At 44.4% G+C, this 21,504-nt stretch overlaps 1 protein-coding gene and 1 long non-coding RNA gene across 2 annotated transcripts in view; one reads left to right on the top strand and one right to left on the bottom strand.

Annotated features, from left to right (window-relative positions):
* Positions 1–4,614: 4,614 nt before the first annotated feature.
* LOC309359075 overlaps positions 4,615–21,504 on the bottom strand; it is a 55,719-nt gene continuing 38,829 nt past the window's right edge. The window contains exon 2 of the long non-coding RNA XR_014163714.1: positions 4,615–6,222. This is a non-coding gene — a long non-coding RNA (uncharacterized lncRNA). The remainder of the gene's footprint in view (positions 6,223–21,504) is intronic.
* Positions 10,942–21,504, top strand: part of TRIM44 (tripartite motif containing 44) — a 92,432-nt gene continuing 81,869 nt past the window's right edge. The window contains exons 1-2 of the mRNA XM_081892100.1: positions 10,942–13,625; positions 20,457–20,534. Of these exons, the coding sequence (XP_081748226.1) occupies positions 13,227–13,625; positions 20,457–20,534 (477 nt within the window). The 5' untranslated portion in view covers positions 10,942–13,226. The remainder of the gene's footprint in view (positions 13,626–20,456; positions 20,535–21,504) is intronic.

The following is a 21,504-nucleotide window of genomic DNA, read 5'->3' as shown; positions in this document are numbered from 1 at the left end:
TCATGTATTGGTTTGACAAAAGTTTGTCAAAAATTGTCGACAATTTGCTCACCTATGACACTATCCCAAAATCTGTCACCACCTCACACTATCCAATAGGTAAGAGTGGGCTAAAAGCTGACAGCATTCAAGTTTACAAGAAGACATTATGGAGGCACATGTTTTTGATGCTCTGACAGAGAGGTATTACAGTACTAAGTTACATTTCACTAGGTCTGAATGACATTTTCCCATCAATGAAAAATGTCAAAAGGGGGTGTGGAATCATATTTTCCCTTTGTGAATCTTCTACTGATAGGTACTTACGCTTTGTTTCAGACATTTTAGTTTCCATCAAAACGCTGTTAATGATCTTTAAGGGCTTTTTTCAGAGGATCACTTTGCAGAGGAACAAGTGCACAGGTGGTAGTCATTTGCTATGTGAGATGCATATGACTTCCCCCAAGAAAGTGCTTCAGCTTTGAGATTATTGCTTTCCCCCAGAGTTTAAAATCTACAATATATTCTGAGGGGGAAAATGTATCTCTTCTACCAGCTAATGGGATATCCAATTTGGAGTGCTGCTGCGTATTGTGGAGTTGTGCGAACGTAATGTGCACCTGCTGAATATTATGTAGGGCTAGAGATGGGAAAGCGGCTAGAACTGTGCACCATGTGGTCTACTCCACAGCACCTAAGTTACCTTGCTTCCAGTCTAGTCACACACAAAACACGCAAACATCCATCCATGTGAAAAGAAATCTCCAAAAGCAGAAGAACAGGTAAAAGTCATTAATGTTTTCCACCTGCATTCCCACATACACATCGCTACACATGGTGGCAGTGGGATATATTATGGATGAATTGGCCCAGATTTATCATAAGACAAGAGTCCATATAGCATATAATGCAAAGTAGCCCCATTAAGAACCATGAGTAATGAAAAACGAGAAGTGTGTTTGTGTGCACGCGTAATTTATCTAAGTGTCAGAGAGTACTGAATATTAACACATTTGCTGAATCAGCCTTGGACAAATTATACAATATGTCTGCCCCAGTTTCTCCATCTGTAAACTGGGTTAATGATATTTATCTAAAGGGTATAACCAGAATTAACTAGGTGATTAAGATGCTTCCGAAAGTCTAAGCATAAGATTACACTGTGTCTTTATTGTCATAAATCTTGGCGTGATTGTGTTACTTGCCAGTTCTCAGATGTGGAATTTTCTCTTCTCTCTGCAGCTCATGATTATTGCATTATGAGATTAACACAGTGATTCCCAGATGCGAGGCAGATCCCTCTCTGAGGGAGGTACAAGACATCTGGAGGGGATTTTTGGGGGGGGCAAGGATCCTGCAAAAGACAGAACCAGAGACTCTTTCTTCCCTGGGACGGGAGTTTAACACTGCAGCAATGAAAGCTCCTCCGCTGCTCCTGGAGGCTGCAGAAAGGTTTCTGTGCAAGTTTTTGGACTTGACAGATCTTCTCCCTTCTGCTTGCTTCCCTGGCTGGCAACTTTTTTAGGAAGCAGGAGTGAACACACACACAGTCTTCCTGTGGCATGTGAAGATGCTATGTGTCAGCTTCCAAAGGGATGGATGCTGGTGGGTTGGCATGTGAGGAAAAAAAAACCAAACCCACATTTGAAAAACACATCTCAAGAGTATTCATGAGATTTAGCCAACTTGGGTTGTTGCTGCTTTTTTAAAAGCAACTATCTGAACAGTTCCTAGACCCTAAGTCCTCACAACTAGTACAATTGCTACAACAAGGCCAACTTGGCATGAACTCAAAATACCAGCACTGGTCAAAATACCAGGCTCAGAGAAGAAGAAAGTACCTTGGATCCCAAACGCCTTGTGACTCAAACGTTTTGGCTCCTGTACACTGCAAATCCAGAAGTGAGTGTTCCAGTTTGTGAACGTTCTGTGGAAGCCGAACGTCTGAGGCAGCTTCCAATTGGCTGCAGGAGCTTCCTGCAGCCAATCAGAAGCTGTGCCTTGGTTTCCAAGCCAATAAGAAGAGGAAGACAAAGGACTCCTGTTCTCACATGCTCGACCCCTATATGCCAAGCCTGGGAATGGTATCATTGCTGAGATGCTCTAGCTCCCTAGCACCTGTCTGAGAGGGTCCAGCAGCCTAGATTTAAGAAGCTACTATGATGATAAAGCAGGAAGGGCTGGAAAGGGCGAATGGCTCATTTCCTGCCTTCAGCCCCCACGACTCAAAACTATGTTATAACCTCTAAAAGAGGGGTGGAGAACCTCAGGCTCTGGGAGGCCTGTCACAGTCCGGTTCACGGGTGATTGAAGTCCCGGCTGGGGACGTCTGGACCTGGGGCAAGATGGCGGGATGGGAGCAGGAATGGGAGTCCAGAAGCTGGGAGTCAGAAAGCCAAGAGTCCGAGGATCAGAGAGCTGGGAGTCAAGAAGCCAAAGGTCCAAGGGTCAGGAAGCAAGGAATTACAAAGTCAAGGGTCCAAGGATCAAGAAGTCAAGGAGTCAAACACAGCAAGGCAGGGAAAGTGTTGCTGTGGCAAAGAGCTGAAGGGGAAAATGCTGACCTTATATCCCTTCCCGGCTCTTGCCACCAGGTGCTGTGAGTTACCAATCGGCCTCACCTGTGGGCCGCACCTTGCCTCTTCAGAACAAACTTAGGAAGGCCCCAGTCCTGCAGAGTCCTATTGGTCACAGGGCCTGGCTCCTGCACGCACACCTAACAAGGCCTCTCTGTCTGGCTCTTGGGCATCTCTCCAGGCCAGACCTCTCCCCAGCCTTGCTTCATAATCCCTCAAGTGTTTTTGCCTGGCTGGAATGAGCCCTTGAACTTTGATAACTCCTGCTTGCCTAGATGGAGGATAGAGAGCAGTGTGGGAGCATGTATTGAAACCAGCCTCATATTGCAAGCTAAAATTTATATACATGGCTCTGCCCACTTTTTTGCCTCTGGTATGTGGCCCCCAGGAGGTTTCCCAGAAAGGAATGTAACCCTCAGGTTGAAAAAATTCCCCACCCCAGAAGTTCATTGAAAGGAACTACTAAACTATCTGTAACAAATGTACCATTGACAAACACATACCTGCATTTAAAACCAACAAACCGTAGTTTTACCATTTTCCAGTGTCGTTTTCACATGGTTTCTTAAATGTGTTTTTGTAGCTGAAGCAAAAATACAGTTGAACAGTATGAGTTTTCTCTCAAAATTATATTGGACTGAAGGTTTCTGAAGAGCAGCAAAAAAATCAAACCCACCTCAGCAGGCTTTCACTGAAATGGGTTCATTTCATTTCAGATTATCCTTTCCCACTGGTTGCATGATTATTGCTTGCTCCTGAATGCTACTGCTAGAAACGGTAGTTTCCCACTGAAGTTAAATGAATTATTAGGGAATGGATGAAAATCTCAGCTTGGGGGATCAAAGGAAGTCAATAATTTGCAGACTTGGGTGGATAGAATTCTTATATCAAAGCCAAAGGGACACAGAGCAAGACTGAACAAATTAACTTCTTACTGCAAAGAATAGCTTTTCCACACATGAAGTAAAGGAAGTCTGAGGGTCACTGCTGAAAGAAGGTCTATAGCAGTGCATTATCACTTGTTTGTTCATAATTCGCTTTTCCCTTTAAAAGGAGATAGACAGATGAAATTGAGGTCAGGATGGCTGGATTTTATTTAACATCAAATGGTTGGGTTCACAAATGTTCTAAAAATTTCACTCATGAAACGGTCCTGTTGTAGATGTAAGCTCATGGATATGAAGTATAGAAAATGCAGGAATTATAGGAGTTTCAAATGTACCTGACAATTAGAAAGTTGGATGTCACAATTGCCCAGCTGACATGTTAAGAGTCTTTAGGCAATGCACGCGACTGAAGAAATGACCTCAAAGTGTTCCAAAGAAACATCGAAAGCAGACCTAAGGTTGTGACCTAATGCAATGAGTTGTTAAATAAGCAGTGGTATGGTTTGCGGCACAGAGGAGAGTGCACACTAATTTGGAATAAGTCCCCCTGAGGTTGATGGGGCTTACTTCTGAGTAGACATCTTTGGTTCCACAATAGCACCAAGTAGTGTAGTCCCACAACACAAAACTGGAGGATGGGCACAGCATTCTGCCTGGCAAGCTGCAGTGCATGTGCTGATGGAACAATCTCCTCTGTGTTGGATTCCTTCCTTAATGTGGAGATAACAGATCTCCACTGGGATATCAGGTGGGCATAGTTGATCCAAAATGGCCTCGCGGGCCAAATTCTGAGGTCTGATGGGCCTAATCAAGCACACATGGTCTGTTGTGACTGGGCAAACGTAGATTTCTGTGTTGTTAGCCAGTTGTCCAATGTCCCACATTAACTGAGCAAGTGCTCAAGAAATTGCCCTAGACTCTTCCGCATTGTATCCTCCTGACCCCCACAAAGCCAATTTAGGGGGAGAGTAGTGGTAGCAGAAGTCCTTGTGTGGGTTTCTGTTTGTGGGGCCAAATGGACCTGCTTGGGGATTTCAGGGGTTCCTTCTTCACAGGGGTTCTTCAGAAAATGTTCCATATCTGAAAGTTTGAACATCCCTGGCCTAAATGGTAAACCCTGAAAAGGAACCTGCCATGCCTTTGCTGAGCATCATCACATTTTTTACCAATAATTCCTGGAAAGTATATTTTTATTCTCAGATGTTCACATAATGTGTGTTACAACAAGGGGCAGATGCATTAGAAGGCACGTGACAACAATATATAAGAACAATGTTCCATTTACATGAAATCAACTTGGATAAATAGTAAGGATTTCTAAATATGGGTAGATGTCATTGTGTTCTAGTTAGATGATACTGTTTACAATGAAGCAATGTGCAACAATAATTAGAGAAAATGATGATTAAGGAATAGTTTCATCCCAAATGACAACATAGCTTCGGGAGTTGTTAAATGGCTCTGTCCTTATTCTTTTTTGTCTTTGTGACTGTGCATAAAAGGAGCAATACGGACATGTGAATAAGTGAGCTTAGCCCACAAAATAACTTATTTAGAATATTCTCAGGTAGCAGGATGGAATATTTAGGAGTTAAATCAAACCCTTTCTCTGGCAACTCTGGCAGGTTATGTTCATCCACAGACATGGAACATTAGCGACAGCTGTGACTCTTTCATTCATAACATTTCAGAAATGGATTTATTCAACAAGAGGACATTACATTTTGCTGCCATGCACTCTAATAAGATAAGATATCAGTTAATATGGGAACAGCAGGAAATCAGATAAGGTCATCTTCGGGGACTGCCTGCTAAAATGAAACTGGCCATAAACTCTCACGGCTTGTATTGCATGAAAAAGTTATCTGCTTTACAGTCTCAATATTAAAAATATGATTCCCCACTCCCTTTCTGGAATTTACTCTTTTCATTACTGTGGCAAGGAATGCAAATAGCTTTGTGATTAATCCAACAAACTGGAAATTCTAGTCATTTTTGAATAAAAAGGATAGCTCACTTAATGTACTAAAAGATTCTCTGCAGAAGAGAGTAAGTAAATCTATTTTGTGGAAGCAGGTAAATAGCTTAGTGATGCTATGAGTAAAATTAGCCTACTATTATTTTCAGGGAAAGCATTTAAGTCTATATGCAAAAGCCCAATGAAAATAGTTTCAAAAATAAAAAAAACCTGCCACTTCTTCTCCATAATATATCAGTTAAGGGAAATTTTCGGTATCAGAATATTGTCCTAGAACCTATAGCTTATTTCATAATTACCCCAAAGACATTCAAGTATAGAAACTGCATGGCTGATTGCTTTTGACGTGCCCAGATTTGGAGTAGGATCATTCCACTGCAGAGAGTCAGGAGGTAGTGAACTCCCCACTCAGAGGTTCTTATGCAGATGTTGGACGGCCATCTGTCATAGATGCTTTAGCTGAGATTCCTGCATTGCAGGGGGGTGGACTAGATGACCCTTGGGTCCCTTCCAACTCTACAATTCTATGATTCTGTGGTCATACATTTAGAGCACATTTAAAGCACACATGAATCCTGAAAACTGCAGTTTACCCCTCACCGAGCTACAATTCGCAGCACCCTTAGCAAGCTACAGTTCCCCGGATCCTTTGTCAGGCATGTGTGCTTAAAATGTATGGTGTACAATGCATCCTTCTAGCATCACTATTTTATTCATGCATGCTGCTTTGTTACAACACAGTCATACCTTGGTTAACAAACGACTTGCAAGTCAAACATTTTGGCTTCTGAACGCTGCAAACCTGGAAGTATTCCGGTTTGCAAACGTTCTTTTGGAACCCGAATGTCTGGCACGGCTTCCGATTGGCCGCAGGAGCTTCCTGCAGCCAATCGGAAGCCACGCCTTGATTTCTGAATGTTTTGGAAGTTGAACGGGTTCAGCTTCCAAGGTACCATTGTATACAAATCAGTGCTCCTGGCTCCCCACCTCCATACCCTGAGAGTACAATTTTAGCCATTTGCACGGTACATGAAAATGTAAGAGATTTCTGCTGCATTCCAGACCCCTCTGTGCTCAATACACAAAACAGGATTTGTACACCAAGATTAAAGTGTTAAGCCAGGACATGGGAGACTCAGATTCGAAATCCCCACTCAGCCTTGAAGCTCCCTTGAAGTGAGATGCAGGTAAAAAAAAACCCTAGTACATGTACCCAGCTCTACTAATTTTTTTTGTCTCACAATTATACATTACATTGTGTGTTGTATTCTGAAGCATTAAATCCTAACCGACTGCAGTATGGTCTACAGGAAGAATAATTAAAAAATAGTAAAATGTATCATGTTCTCTTCCTATTTTCTGTCTTGTCTGATGTGTCTACAGTGTACACTATCATTTGTGTTTTGACCAGTGGCAACAGCATGTGTGTTTGCATACTCTGGACTAGGTGTTTAAATGGATGGTGTTTGGGAAATATCAAAATATGCCTACATGTACTGCCATGTATATTCAAAGGTAGTACAGGGAAAAGTTCAACTCCTACTCTTTGATGCATTATTGGGTTCTTCCCTCCCACTGCCTTCTGTCGCATGAATATATATTTTAAGAAATGTATATTTTTAAAAGTACAGTCAAAAAAACTTAAAATGGCTTATGTGCCTCTAACAGTTTCACACAGCATTACAAACCACAGTAAAACCAAGTTTTGTTCTGAGCAGCTTGTAAAATCTAAATCTAAAATCTAGATCAAGGATTACTAAGGTAGCATCCATGTGCAAAACAGCACCCTTGAGGTCTTCTCCCAGTGCTCACAAGGCAAACCATGAGCTATAACCAAAAAACAAACCTTGGCTACAGCTCATGGTTTGCCGATTGACAGAAACCAGTGTCTGGGGTTCAAACCAAGGCTTAGCTCCCAGCATCCTCTACAGGAGGCTGCAAGCTCACACTAAGTCATGGTTTGGATTAGCATTATGTACAAACTGGGCCTGTGTGCAATGGTGAAAGGAACATTAAAAAGAAAGAGAGGTAAAGTTGCAAACCAATTAAAATGGCTCTCGGCTGTGCCATTAGGTTTTGAGGCAGAAATCTAAGTCTAAATGTAGATGGAGCTGCCATGCAAAAACCCTACTCATTTCTCACAAACAACTGCAAATGCACCATATTTGAAAAGACGCTTGTTATTTTAGAACATCATAGCCTTAGGAAAACACAATGGGCCTCCTGCATTTCAGAACACTGTAGCTCCATTGAGCAAATGCTGCAGCAGTTAGTGCCTGTTGCTTCTTCCTTTTTTAGTATTTTCATCTGGCAACCATACCCCGAGAAATCTGTTATCCTCTTTTGTTCACTTCAAAACATGTTATTTCCGGCAATACAGACAACACATTTTAAAACATTTAGGTACCACAAAAACATCTGTCAGCTTAAGAGTTCAAACAGAGGACTCCTCAGGAATGGCAGAGACCTGCACTAACACCCAAGAGGGGAAGCATCTTGTAAACCTTTTATGAAGGCTCAGTCCCGCAGCGCCTGCAGCGCAGATACGGCTGGGAAGATATTTCTGTGGAGTGCTAGATAATCATGGCAAGAGGGGAAAGGGTATGAAAATGGCCATATGGGGTTCTTTTAGGCTTTATTTTACTTGCAGACCGCTTGTCATGATGAACCGTGTTTTCCAAGCTTCCACAGTAGGCAAACAGGGATGAGAGCTGGTGGGCTACTGCAATTTAACATGCAGTCAAGTGGCAACTTAAGTTTGGAGATGAATGGTGCTTCCTTCACCATCACTGGTCCATTGAGACCAAGTAGTAACCAGTTGTTAGGGTCTGTACCAGGAAGAAGAAGTATCTTTCTGTGTGCACTTCTAGGTGCTTAACCTTACTAAAGGATGGAAGAAGAGAATGGGCTTATTCCACCATGTTTCTCCAAGAGCTTTTATGATGGATCCTTCATAATTACAACTTCCTGTCATCTGTCTCTGTAAAGGATGGAGAACCTGTGATTCTATAGATGTTGATGGACTCCAGTCTGCATTAGCCTCAGCTAGCATTGCCAATGGTGAGGGATGATGGGAAATGCAGACCAAGAACATCTGGAGAACTAGAGATTTCTCATCCCTGCCGTACAATCTGCTATCTACTCATAAGGAGACTATAGCTTTAAGAAGGCCCAATTCATGTGTTCAACTGAGTTGGTAGATACAATTTACAGAAAAAGGCAGGCTTGTTGAAGCAGGCTTGCCAGTCAAGCACAGTACTTGCATGTGCCAAGAAAGTGGGATTCTCAAGTAGATTCAGAGCAGCAGCAACCAGGGCGCATCAAGATGTAGATGGGATCAGAATAGAGGAACATAGATAATGACACCAATGGAGATGGTTAACACATAGGAACCAATACACATGTATCCAAGACGTACCTAAGGCAAAGAGCCAGAATATCTGGAAAACAAATGGAAAACAATGGCCAACATAAAGATATTGTACCAGGCAACTTTTGACAAGCTGGACACCAGGGTGTATGAAGAAGCGAGTCTCGAACGTATAAGAAGGATCAACTGGTAGACAAGTTAGCAGTAAACTAAAGACCACTGTGTGTATACAGTATTATCCAGGTGAGAGCTGGATACCTCAAACCAAAGGCCACCAAGACTAACATGTCTTAGTTAACGGAGATAGTATCAGAACCCCCCCCCCCCTCAATAGGGCCAATCCATTAGCTACCCTGAGAGCGTAAGGCATAACAGGATGATAGAAGGGAGCTTGGTGACAATGCAGACAATTTTTGGGCTTCAAAGAGCCTTGGTTTATGACCTGCCATCCCTAATATATTCTGGGAGAATGTGTTCATATGATAAGGAAGCTGTCTGTAATAGCCAATGGGTAGAACTGCAAAAGCTATTTTTCACAAGCTATGATAGTAATTGTTGAACTGGCCCTTGAGCTATGGAAGATAAAAGGCAGCAATGTATAAAAGATCAAGATAAATACCCACAAAAAGCTTTTAATAGCCCAATTAAAATCACAATGTTCTTCTTCTAGACCAGATCACTAACTCCTTAACTCACACTCAAAAGGATTGGATGTTTACGGATCATTCCTTGGTCCTTAGAAGGGACGCGGGTAGCGCTGTGGGTTAAACCACAGAGCCTAGGACTTGCTGATCAGAAGGTCGGCAGTTCGAATCCCCGCGACGGGGTGAGCTCCCATTACTCAGTCCCAGCTCCTGCCCACCTAGCAGTTTGAAAGCATGCCAATGCAAGTAGATAAATAGGTAACGCTCTGGTGGGAAGGTAAACGGTGTTTCCGTGCGCTGCTCTGGTTTGCCAGAAGCGGCTTAGTCATGCTGGCCACATGACCCGGAAGCTGTACGCCGGCTCCCTCGGCCACTAAAGCGAGATGAGCACCGCAACCCCAGAGTCGGTCACGACTGGACCTAATGGTCAGGGGTCCCTTTACCTTTACATTACCTTGGTCCTTAACCCCCAGTCCTCATCTCCAACTAAAATGAAGTCTAATAACATCCAAAAACAAAGTTAAATTTGGGGTTTTTTATTTGCTCACATTTATCTTTTGTAACACATTGCTTCTTCTCTTCATTCTGTTTTCTCCCTCTCATCTAGTTACTAGTGCTTCACCTCTGATGTCTAAACTGTGAGCTCTGTTCCCACCATGTTATACTTTAACACAAGTGGTGGGCAACCTCAGGCCCAGGGACCAAATTCAGCCCTCCAAGCCTCGCTTATCTAGCTTTTGGGACTCTCCCCAGCCATATACTCCTCTCCAGGCCACACGTCTCCTTTGTACCCTCCTTGAATGTTTCTGCCTGGCTGGGACATGTCCTTGAGCTCCAGCAATACCTCTTACTTGTATGGATGGAGGATAAAGAGAGGTATGTGTGTGTGTGTAGAAACTAGCATACTGTAGAAGGGTAAAATTTACAATTATTGTTCTGTTCACTTTTGCCTCTCCCTCAGCCATCACTGATGTGCAGATGCATGTAAGGCTAACCAAAAGCGAATGCAACCCTTCAGCTGAGAAAAATTCCCCACTCCTGCTGTAAAGGGAATTGCAACAGTAACAACAACCCCAATGCTGACATTAAGCAGGCAGTCACAACACTTCGCGATTCCCATTCATTTTTATAACTTAAAAGGTAAAGGTAAAGGTACCCCTGCCCGTACGGGCCAGTCTTGACAGACTCTGGGGTTGTGCGCCCATCTCACTTAAGAGGCCAGGGGCCAGCGCTGTCCGGAGACACTTCCGGGTCACGTGGCCAGTGTGACATCGCTGCTCTGGCAAGCCAGAGCCGCACACAGAAACGCCGTTTACCTTCCCGCTGGTAAGCGGTCCCTATTTATCTACTTGCACCCGGAGGTGCTTTCGAACTGCTAGGTTGGCAGGCGCTGGGACCGAGCAGCGGGAGCGCACCCCGCCGCAGGGGTTCGAACTGCCGACCTTTCGATCGGCAAGTCCTAGGCGCTGAGGCTTTAACCCACAGCGCCACCTGCGTCCCCTTATATAACTTACATACTGCTTAATGTAACATTTACCCCTCATTTCCCTCTACAGCTCATGCAGAAACCGTTTTCTTGATCCTTGGACCCACTCTTGGTCTCATCCTCTCAATCTGTTGGAGCCTGTCCTTGCATGTAGGGGACCACCTGATCTCACTGAGGGTTTGAGACTCATCAACTACCCTCTCCTGGTTTAGCTGGCCAGTTGAAGCCTTTTCCCAGGGTGTGGTTGCTGTCACATGCTGACAGCTTCTATGAGCCACAGGTGAGAGCCGAGTGCAGGGTGGGGACCCAAGGTGGACAAACCACTCCAGAAGGAGCATGAGGTACTACCCTCCCCTAACAACCCCCTGGAAGGAGTATATCCCCCAAAATGCAATGGCTGAAGAGGCACAAACTTAGATTTCATAATAAGTGGCAAATTAAACAACTGCCCAAGTATCTTTGATACTTGTGCATTTCCAGCAGGTGCAATTTTGGCACACCTCTGACTGGCAAATCTGCTTCATGACATATGAGGCACTGTGCAGATGCCAAGTTGTTTTTCCTGAGTTTTGTTTGATTTCCTGATGCTATTGGCTCCGCTGTAACATCAGGGCAAGTCACGCACCAGCAATCGCCATGGGATGTTTTCATGTTCAAGTAATCTGAAGCAGAGCAGAGTTGCTGTAGCAATTTTGCAAACTGTTTGGGCATTTAATTATGAGCCAAACTAAATTCAGTCAGAGCTGAATCCATTCCTGGCTACCATAACGGAAATGTTATGATCTCAGATCATATAATGCTGGGTTTGCCATTGAAATTAACTCTCTAGCTATAGAGGGGCTGAAAGGTTGACCAAAACATGAAGTCATGACTGCCATCTCAGATGTCAATGGACATACTATCTGCCCAATTGGCAACACAACTTTCCTGCTATAAACTACCTCTTTGAAACACACTTGCTGCTTGAGGCAACAAATCTCTAACCATGTAAACATTTAGAGCCTTTATTGATCAATATATATATATTTAGCCCATGCAAACATACAAAAGTATTATCTATTGCAGCCTTTGCAAATCTGACCGCCTCCCAAATATTTTGGGCCACAACTCCCATCAGCTTCTGAAAGTGCAGTCGGTGATGGGTGTTGTAATCCAGAACACCTGGTTGGCAATGGCTGATCTACTGAGTTCAGTGGGTACAACTCTCTGGTAACTGGGCAATAGGACTTACACACTAGCCCTTACTCTGCTACTTGGAAGTAACTCACTGAAGTCAGTGATAGAAGAAGTTGTGGGAATGGCCAGTTAACCCTTTCCTCCACCTTTCCTACCACGGTTCATCTCCTTTGTCCTCTGGAACACAGGCTTGGAAACCTGGCTTTGGGGGCCAGGCGGACAGCCTGATTAGTACTTGCTGCAAACTGAGGCTTAAACAAATCTGCATTAAAAAGAAAAGAAAAAGAAAAACTTCCTTATTGGAATGGCAAATCCTAGTTTTCAAAGCACCCTGAAGCCAAGAAAGAGAACCGGCCAATTTGCTTCTTTCCTTTATCTCCTCTTAGTACAATAGTGGGAAAGGGAAAACATTCTCTCGACTTCAAAGAGCTTCTGCTGATTATTGCCAGACCGGTTATTAGGCTGCTTGAGGCTCCGCTCCCAATGAACACGCCTGGCTTTTCAACCGGGTACAGAAACGCGCGCGCATTTCCCCCCTCCTCACCACAAGAGGAAATCTCTTTTTTTCTTTTCTTTTTCTATATATAAAAAAGAGGCCTTAATGAATCCCATATGAGGATATCCCTTTTCAAACCACCATGGCTTGGCCGCGCTCGCGATGCGCGCCGCGCAGCCCCTCAAGAGCAGAGGAGCAAAAGCATCGCCGCTTTAAGCGACTCAGGAAGTTAAACACGCGCATGCACAAGCACACTCACACGGGCCCTGCGCTCCAGAAGCGAAATTAGCGCGCTTGCTACGGAATAAAGCGGGGGGTGGGGCGGAACCTGTTAACAAACCATAAGATAAAAGGGTGCACTGGGAGGGATTTTGTTTTGGCTGTGTGTGTGTGTTAGATCTTGGCCCAAAGTTGTTAAGAAACCGGCAGGAAACAAACAAGGACCCGAAAGAAAGGTGGCTTTTGCAAACGAAAGCAAAACAGCAGCGCAGAGCTCCAAGTCTCCAAGCCTGGACAGTTGTCGCGGGAGGTGAGCGAGCTCCGCTTTGCAGGCGACGAGGCGGCCCGGGCGTCCTGCTCTTCCCCGCCCACTTGCTCCCTTCCAGCGAAAGGCCTTTCCTGCCTTCGGCCAGCGATGGCTTCCGAGAGGAGAGCGAGCGGCGAGGAGTGTCTCCAAGATGGCACCTGCGACGTGTGCGAGCCCGACGAGGCGCAGAGGGCCGTGCAGGCCTGCGAGGACTGCGGCTTCTCCTTCTGCGGGCCTCACGCCCAGGAGCACAGCCGCAAGTACGCTGCCCATCGGACGGCTGGCGTGGCTGCTGCGGAGCCGCCGGGCAGTGAGGCCGCGGAGCCGGAGCGGGTCGTCGGGGAAGGGGAGCGCAAGGTGGAGCGCAGGAAGTGCGAGGAGCACGGCGAAGACCTCAGCTTGTACTGCAAGGAGCACGAGAAGATCATCTGCGTGCTGTGCGCCGTCTCGGGCTCCCACCAGAGGCACGAGATCATCACGCTCAACGACGCCTACGAAGCCGTCCGGGTAAGGATCCGGAGCAGGCGCTAGGTGGGCTAGGAGTGCGTGGTGCCCGAAAGCCAGCGGCGCTCCTTTGGTTTGGATGCAGGCAGGCAGGCAGCATGGCACCCCGGAAAGCGCACTCGTTCAAGGGCTGTGGGCGGGGACCACTTCGGAAGGCGTGTTCATAAGCGCACTGGGAAGTTTGGGTGCTGGAAAGGTTTATCGGGTGTTCGTTCTTCTGGGTAGCAGAATTCACCAGTCCCACCCCTCTGGCTGCGTGCCGTGGCTTGTGCACCCTTCCCCTGTCGCTTCGCAGAGTCCCGGGAGCTTTGGTCCAACTGCAGAGGAAGGACTGGGGCCAGCGGAAAGGGATGTGGCAGAAGCGGGGGCGGGGCAAGGAAGTCTCTGATGGCCCGTTTCTCCTTTTCAGAAATAGGCTCTAAAAGTACTTTCCCCAGCCGATCAAGCAGGAAGCGCGTTCAGACTCCTCCTTGTTAGCGACTTTCTGTTTACCACAAGGTTGTTGAATGCATATTTTCTGTGGCACTATGGTCAAAAAGAACTACAGTTAGTTGGTTCATTATCTTTCGCTCCCTGCAGTAAGCAGACTTTATGATTGCAATGGTTCTCCTCAACAAGACCATTGATGGCAAAATGGGAGCCCTGAGGATCATGTCCTGCAGGGATTGAGTGATTATTTAATTTCTATACCACTTAATAGATGAAAAAAAATATCCAAGCGGTGTACAAAAAACTGAAACAACAATACAGGCCTTGAGTTGAGCACCGTTGAGTTTAATCCTCAGTTATTATAAAGTAGCTCTGAGGAGTTGACCAGAAGTATGTAGTGGTAGAAGTTTGAGGGAATCTCCATGAGTAAGGAATTTGGGTTAACTTTGTTGTAAAGAACCATGCCTATAAGGCCAGGTGGAAGCGGTATACATCTGCTAAGGTTACCATCCTTCCTGAAAGAGCCTGTCTGCATTTCACATTGCTGTGACAGGAAAAATTCAATGGGAGCAGCTCATCCCATCCCATCACTGAATTCTATCTCAGGAGAGGTTCACATGTTGATTTCCTGCCCATCAAGCAGCTGAGAAAGGCATGTCAGTTTAAGGGGCGGGGAAGGTGGTTTCGGAATTGGCTTTATGCAGCTGTCACCACTGGAAATCTGGATTAAAATGTATCCCTTGCTGTTGCTTTCACTGTGTTTGGAACTTGCTTGCTGCCTGACAACCATGTATGTTGCTATTGCAATCCCTGCCCCTTGTTTTTGCCAAATACATTTGGTATTTGGGAATAAGAGCACAAGAGCCCTGTGGTACATTTATCCTAGTGTCCCATTTCCTGCAGTGATGATCCTGTTGCCTTCAAACAGGGCGTGAAGGCAATAGTTCTCACTAGCTGTTATCTTGGCATCTGCTAAGTGTACACCACCATAGGAACCTTGTGCACATGTGCTATGTGCTCACATGCAGCTCCCTCATATGAGCAGGGAAACAAATCAAGAAGCTGGACTTAACTATCACTTCCTCTTACATGCAGACTGGGAACTGTAGTCAATGGCTTCTAAGCAAGCCAGGATTTATAAGCCAATTTTAACACATCACTTCCTTATGCTGGCTTGTTGGCAACATCTGACCTATTGTTTACTGAATAGAAAGAGCTTGCTATTGACTGTGTAGTACATGGATAGGCAAACTAAGGCCTGGGTGCCGGATCCGGCCCAATCCCCTTCTAAATCCGGCCCGTGGACAGTCCGGGAATCAGCATGTTTTTGCATGAGAAGAATGTGTCCTTTTATTTAAAATGCATCTCTGGGTTATTTGTGGGGCATAGGAATTCGTTCATTCCCCCCCCCATATAGTCCGGCCCCCACAAGGTCTGATGGACAGTGGACTGGCCCCCTGTTGAAACAGTTTGCTGACCCCTGGTGTAGTATGTAGCTTTCAGGGGCTACCCATTCTCTTGCTGTTTCCTCTTGTGCAGGCAGGAAACAGAGACTGAGAGGCCAACATTGCCATAGTCTGCTGCTACAGAATATCCCATGGAAACCAAAGAACAGCTGATACATCTAATTTTAGGCTTTCTCGCAAACATAAGCAGTTTGTTTTGGGGCGATCCCTAGAAAAAAGTAGCTGTTCACAGAACTGTAGGAGGTGTTTCAATGATGGTGTTAACTTTTCCAGCTGCCAAAATAGATTTGGGGGAGGAGGAGGTATTCTGCAGGCTTGCAACTTCCAGTGAGAAACAGACTCCTCTTGTTCTTTGTATGCTTTTAAAAGGACTCAGTGCATATAGATGGGGGTGGGGGACTTATTTTAACTTCCAGCATATTTACTGTGTGCCCACAGAATACTGTGCCTTACAGTTTATTTTTTAAAACAACAACAACTTCTTTTGTTTACTTCTGGATGAAATGTTTCATTTCCCTTAAAATATTCAGGAAGACTGTGGAAAAAGTGGGCATCTAGAGGATTGGTCGGACTGATACTTGTATAACACACAAAACTGATGAACAAGTTTTAAGAAGCATTGCCAGTCTGGTGTGTAAGGAAGGTCTCCTGCGATCATTTTTTCAAAGCTTTGCAGCTTTGGCCATTTCTTCTCCTTTTCCTTATGTGGAAACTGAAGGGGAAAGTAATATGCAAACCATTCCTCAGCAGCCTTTGTGGCTGATAAATAAGAGGAGGACTTTGTAGTTGACCATGTGGGCAATTGCATCGCACTTCTCACTGTCATGCTGCAAGTAACAATTTGTGCATTGTCAGTGGCCCTGTTTGTACACATAAGAGTAAGCCACAGTTCCACACAAACTATGGGTCACCACAAACAAATTTTCTTGTGTTTGCTTGAAGAGGAGCAAGCCATGAGTGCTGGCTTGCTTGTAATGCAAAGTTAGTTTGGCTGTTTTCCACCTCATTCATTGATCTATGGCTTAGGCCACTGATACGATGATGTTATATGAAAATAGGCTACTGTGTGTAGGAAGTGGATTTAAATGTGACAAGGCATGCATTGGAAATTTGCACAAGAAATGCCCTTTTGCTTCTTCTGTATAAATTGGCTCCTGGAGAGACACTTTGTGCGTAAATTGGAAAGAAGTGGTGGAATGAAATGTACTTATCATTGTATGTAGGGAGATTATGATGATGATGATGATTTTTAATTCATCAGTGGGTGGTAGGACATATCCTTTTATGTAGTAAACTATCAAGAAGAATTTTTCTGTGTTTCAACTCAGTTCTCTGCGCTGTATTGATTTCTATTTGGGAGTTATTTTACACATAGGAACATTTTTTTAAAAATTGTGATTCTCTACCTGTAGTCTGAAGTGGCACAGCTCATTCCACCATCTTATTTCTGTTCTGCTGCCTCTTAAGAGGTGCTTATCATGCAACATTTAGAAGACACGGGCTACCTTCCACAAGTATGCAAATCAGAGTATCATGTCTGAGTGCTGTATGCAACAAGTTGTAATGTTCAGACAATAATAAACTGGAAGTGGAACATTAGTTCCGCAAGGCTGGCTGGGGACAAGTTTTGCATGTTATTTAGACAAGAGATTCTCATATTTGCAGACACATGGAAAACCTACTGACATATAACTCTGCCTAATCTGGATATATATGTTGTATGCTCATATGGTCATGTGACATTGCCATAGTCCTCACTCTTAGTATAGCTCAATCTTGAATTTCCCTCCTGATTATGCAAGCAGATTCAGTGTTAAGCAAATAAAGGGTTGGTTAAGGTAGAAAATAATCATAGAATTGGAAGGGACCACAAGAGGCATCTAGTCTAACTCCCTGAAATGCAGTAATCTTTTCCCCAACAAAGGGATCAAATGCACAATTTTGAGATTAAGAGTCTAATGCTGTACTGACTGAGCTAATGAAGTTTCCCTTGTGTAATATTGAGGTCATCACAATCAAGTTCCCTTGCAAGTTTGAACTTCTTATTTCATTAACTTTGTTTCTCCTCCTCCTCCTCCTCCTCCTTATTCCTTGCTGTGGAAGGGGGGCAATGTTTGAAGTGTTTCACAGACATTATTTCAGTAACCCTTATAACAACCCTGTAAGCCAAGTCAATATTGTTCTGGTATGGCAGATGAGGAGCCTATTAAGAAAATATTTATTAGCCTCAGGCTACCATGACTAAGGTAGGTTTTGAACCAAGAATGACTTGGCACATGCACCTAGACTATATCCTAGAGCAGCTCTCATTTAATCCTTACAGTTGGTTTTGGTTTGTACAACCTTTCTTTCCAAGGTGCTCTTTTGGGCCAGAAATGATGTAAGATTACTGAATTTAATTTTTCTAAAACACCTGAACATGTAAGCCTGCACAACCAAATGTTTAGACTTGGATCATTCCAAATGTTGGACATATGGAGCCGATTTCATTTTTACTGGCTACGATTCATGAGTTAGCCATACATAGGAGAATATTTAAGTATTGCCTCACAGTCACAGGCAGCTAGTTTTTCGAAGCTTTCAGGGGACATGGATGTGGGAGTGATTGCCTTCATTGTTGTTGGAATATGCTGAGGAAGTGTATGCAAATTGTGTATAACTACAGAAAGTGTGTTTCATTGGGAGCAGCCCAGTAAAAATAGATCATTGTTTTGGTGACCGTTTGTCTTGGATGAAGTGCTTACCGTGATGTAGTCAAATTGGAAAGCTGCCAGAATTCAAAACTGGTGACTATCTAAGCACCAAAATAACAGTTTGCAAAAGTGTCCTATTCTTACTGTGTTTGGACATCACAAACCATGGTTTCTCTTGAATGGAACAAGCCTATCCTCTTGAATGTCTGCATGCTCCCCCTTTCTCCCCTGGTGTAACTGATGAGGAGTTCAAAAGCTTTTGCTTCTGATTTTGGTTAACAGCAGCCTAATGCAGGGGTGGGGAACCTCAGGCCTACAAGTCTGAATGTGGTCCTCCAGGCCTATCTGTCTAGCCCTTGAGACTCTTTTGAAACCACAACCCCTTACCAGCACTGGTCCACACACTTCGAGAGTGCTTTTGCCTGGCTGGAAGTGCCCTTGGACTGTGATAACATCTCTTGTTTGCCTGGATGGAAGATAAGGGTGTGTGTGTTTGTGTGCGCAGAACCTCTGGCTTTTGTGTGGCTGGAGTCAGTGTTAGAAACTCAGATCTATAAGCTAGGTGCTGAATGGCTCCTTAAACCAGGGTTACACTCCCCAAATAGAATATCTAGTTGCCATTTTGGGGCCAGATAGTTCGAAAGTCATATTTTTCAATACAACCTTTTGGTTCCTATAATTTATTATGATTGGGCAGATAAAAGATAACAGATACAATTCTTCAGGAGGGGATATATTAGTGTATGAAAGATTAAATGCCCCCCCGGAATGCACCTCCAGATGGTGGAGCCATCAGGCGCCATCCTGGCGCCCTGGCAACTTCACTTGGTCTCAGGGGGCCAATAGGTGCAAAATACACCTTGCACCTGGCTAAATTCAAACGCTGGCTGGAGTGTAACCTTCTGCACAAAGTTAAGAGTCACATCCATTGCTCCAGTCTAATTTGCTTCAAGCCCTGCCCACTTTTGCCTCTCAGCCACTAGCACATTGTCTCCAGAACGTTGCCTATGAGGGAAAGCAGCCCTTAGGCTTGAAGAGCTTCCTCACCCTTGGTTCACTGTTAGGCCCAAACCCTAAACTCTGATTAATCTAACTATGCTTAGTGGAAACAAGCCAGCATTGTAAGTCATGGTTTGAAGCTGGCTTGTTTCAACAAACCAGCATTAAAACTAACCACAGCTTGCCAGAGTCAGACAACACGGCAGGGTGTGACTAATCGAAAATGGAAGTGAAAGCTTCTGAACAGCTCCTCAGCTGTATTGGAGGGATGAAGAGGAAACGAGGGGAGGCAACCCTAATCTTGTTCCATCATGATAAAATATTAGTTTAGCATGACATCCATATGTAGACACTGAAAAGTCCAAAATATCTTTCAGGAGCTAATGCTGGATCTTTTAAGTTTTGGTTGACAAATACTGAGGATAAAATTCAAAATCTCTTTTCAGGCAATCAGAAAAAAGCAATCTAAACCATAAGTCATGTTAGGAAGGACAGAAAAATACTAAATAGTCCAAGAGTGCCTCTCTGAATTGCTTGTTTCACCACTGGGGCCTCCCCCATCCCTTAGCTATGAGCTGCAATTTAGTTTTGGAGAGAGGATAGTTCAAGCAAAAGTAACAAATATTCCCGGGATTCTGCAAGTGCTTTGTGCTTTGTGCCTTTCTTGAAGTGTGAACTCTTGATTACTTCCTTAATTAGTTCTTTCCGTCTGCTCCATCTTACAATTGGAAGCACGGAAGTGCAGGATTAAATTATCGGGCGGCCAATACCAATTACAGAAAATAAATGAAACATGGAGCCAGGTCACCATTGCCTAGCATATTCTCAGCACGGCCTTTACGCTGAAGGGTACTGAGTCACCCCTTGCAGATGGCTGCCTTCTTGACTTCGGTGAGAGGTGAAAAATGCTGAGCATCTAACAGGATTTGAGTCTGCTTGAAGCTGAGCCATGTGACACAAGCAATGAATGATTTGGCCTGTGCAATTGCATTTAATTTTCATTCCAATAGTTTTCCCAGTGCTCTTGGCAGAGACATTTCTTCTTCGTGGAGACCTCTGCTTGCTTAACCTCGGTCCCAGAAGAATGAGTGAATGTATTCAGGGGCTCATAGCAACTTAGCTAATAGAAAGTGCTGAAAGATTGGTGCTCCCCCTCCTTTTCCCCTTGCAAACTGTCTTGTGGAAATCCTTGTTGCGTTTGTAGAGTTGAAAAGAGTCTCATGACCGTTGCCCTCTTTGTCTTTCAGAACAGAGAACATGTGGACCTGAAGAAGGCCATGCTAGATATGGTGGAAAGGTTAAAGTTCAAGTGCGCAGACCCCAAAGTAAGTTAATAAAGTGCCTGCTGCCTTTTTTTTTTTTGTCTTTTCATTCTCCTTGAGAAAAATGCTTGCTAACGACTATCTGCACATTACATTAAGATCTAATTAAGCCTGTCAGTCATTTTTTCCCCCCAGCTTTGTATGTGCCTAGAGATAAGTAGTCTCTTTCTCTCTCTTGCCTGCCTGCTTTCATTTTATGGCTTGAAATGCACAATCCGTAATTGTCTTCCCTAAACAGCATATAATTATGGTTATGATTTTTTATATTATTTATTTATCTCATCCGTATACAGTCCTTCCTCCAAGATGATTTGCATAGCATTTGCAGCTCAAGCCTCTTGTAACTTAGGACTCCTTTTCAGACCCAGTGCCTACCTTTAACCCAAACACAGATTTGGGGACCAAGTGATTAGTGTTTAAAACCCATATATTTTTGTTGTGATAGCATTGCTTTTGTTACCCACATTAGGCTGCAAATCAGTAGTGGGTCTAGGCCCACCAGTTGAAAATCAATGTTGCGCTGAGGTATTGTCACAGAATCATAAGAGTTGGAAGGGATCCTGAGGGTCATCTAGTCCAGCCCCCTGCAATGCTGGAATCTCAGCTAAAGCATCCATGACAGATGGCCATCCAACCTCTGCTTAAAAATCTCCAAGGAGGGAGAGGCCACAACCTCCCGAGGGAAACCGTTCCACTGTCGAACAATAATTGGCCTAAGGTCACCCACTGAACTGTATGGCTAAGGGAGGCTTTGAGCCCAGATTGCTTAATTCCAGGCCCAACTCTTGGTCTACTGAGGTATACTGGCTTCATTTCCTTAGGGGCCTATCTACCGTATTTTTCGCACCATAGGGCGCACCGGACCATAGGGCGCACCCAGTTTTTTGGGGGGGAAATAAAGGGGAAACAATTATTTCCCCCCAGGCTTCCCCCGACCCCAGCCCCCAAACAGGCAGCTCTCTGCAAGCCGTGG

The sequence above is a fragment of the Podarcis melisellensis genome, assembly GCF_964234715.1.
Source record: "Podarcis melisellensis genome assembly, chromosome: 1".
Lineage (NCBI taxonomy): Eukaryota > Metazoa > Chordata > Lepidosauria > Squamata > Lacertidae > Podarcis > Podarcis melisellensis.
This window is presented reverse-complemented; position numbering and strand designations above follow the sequence as displayed.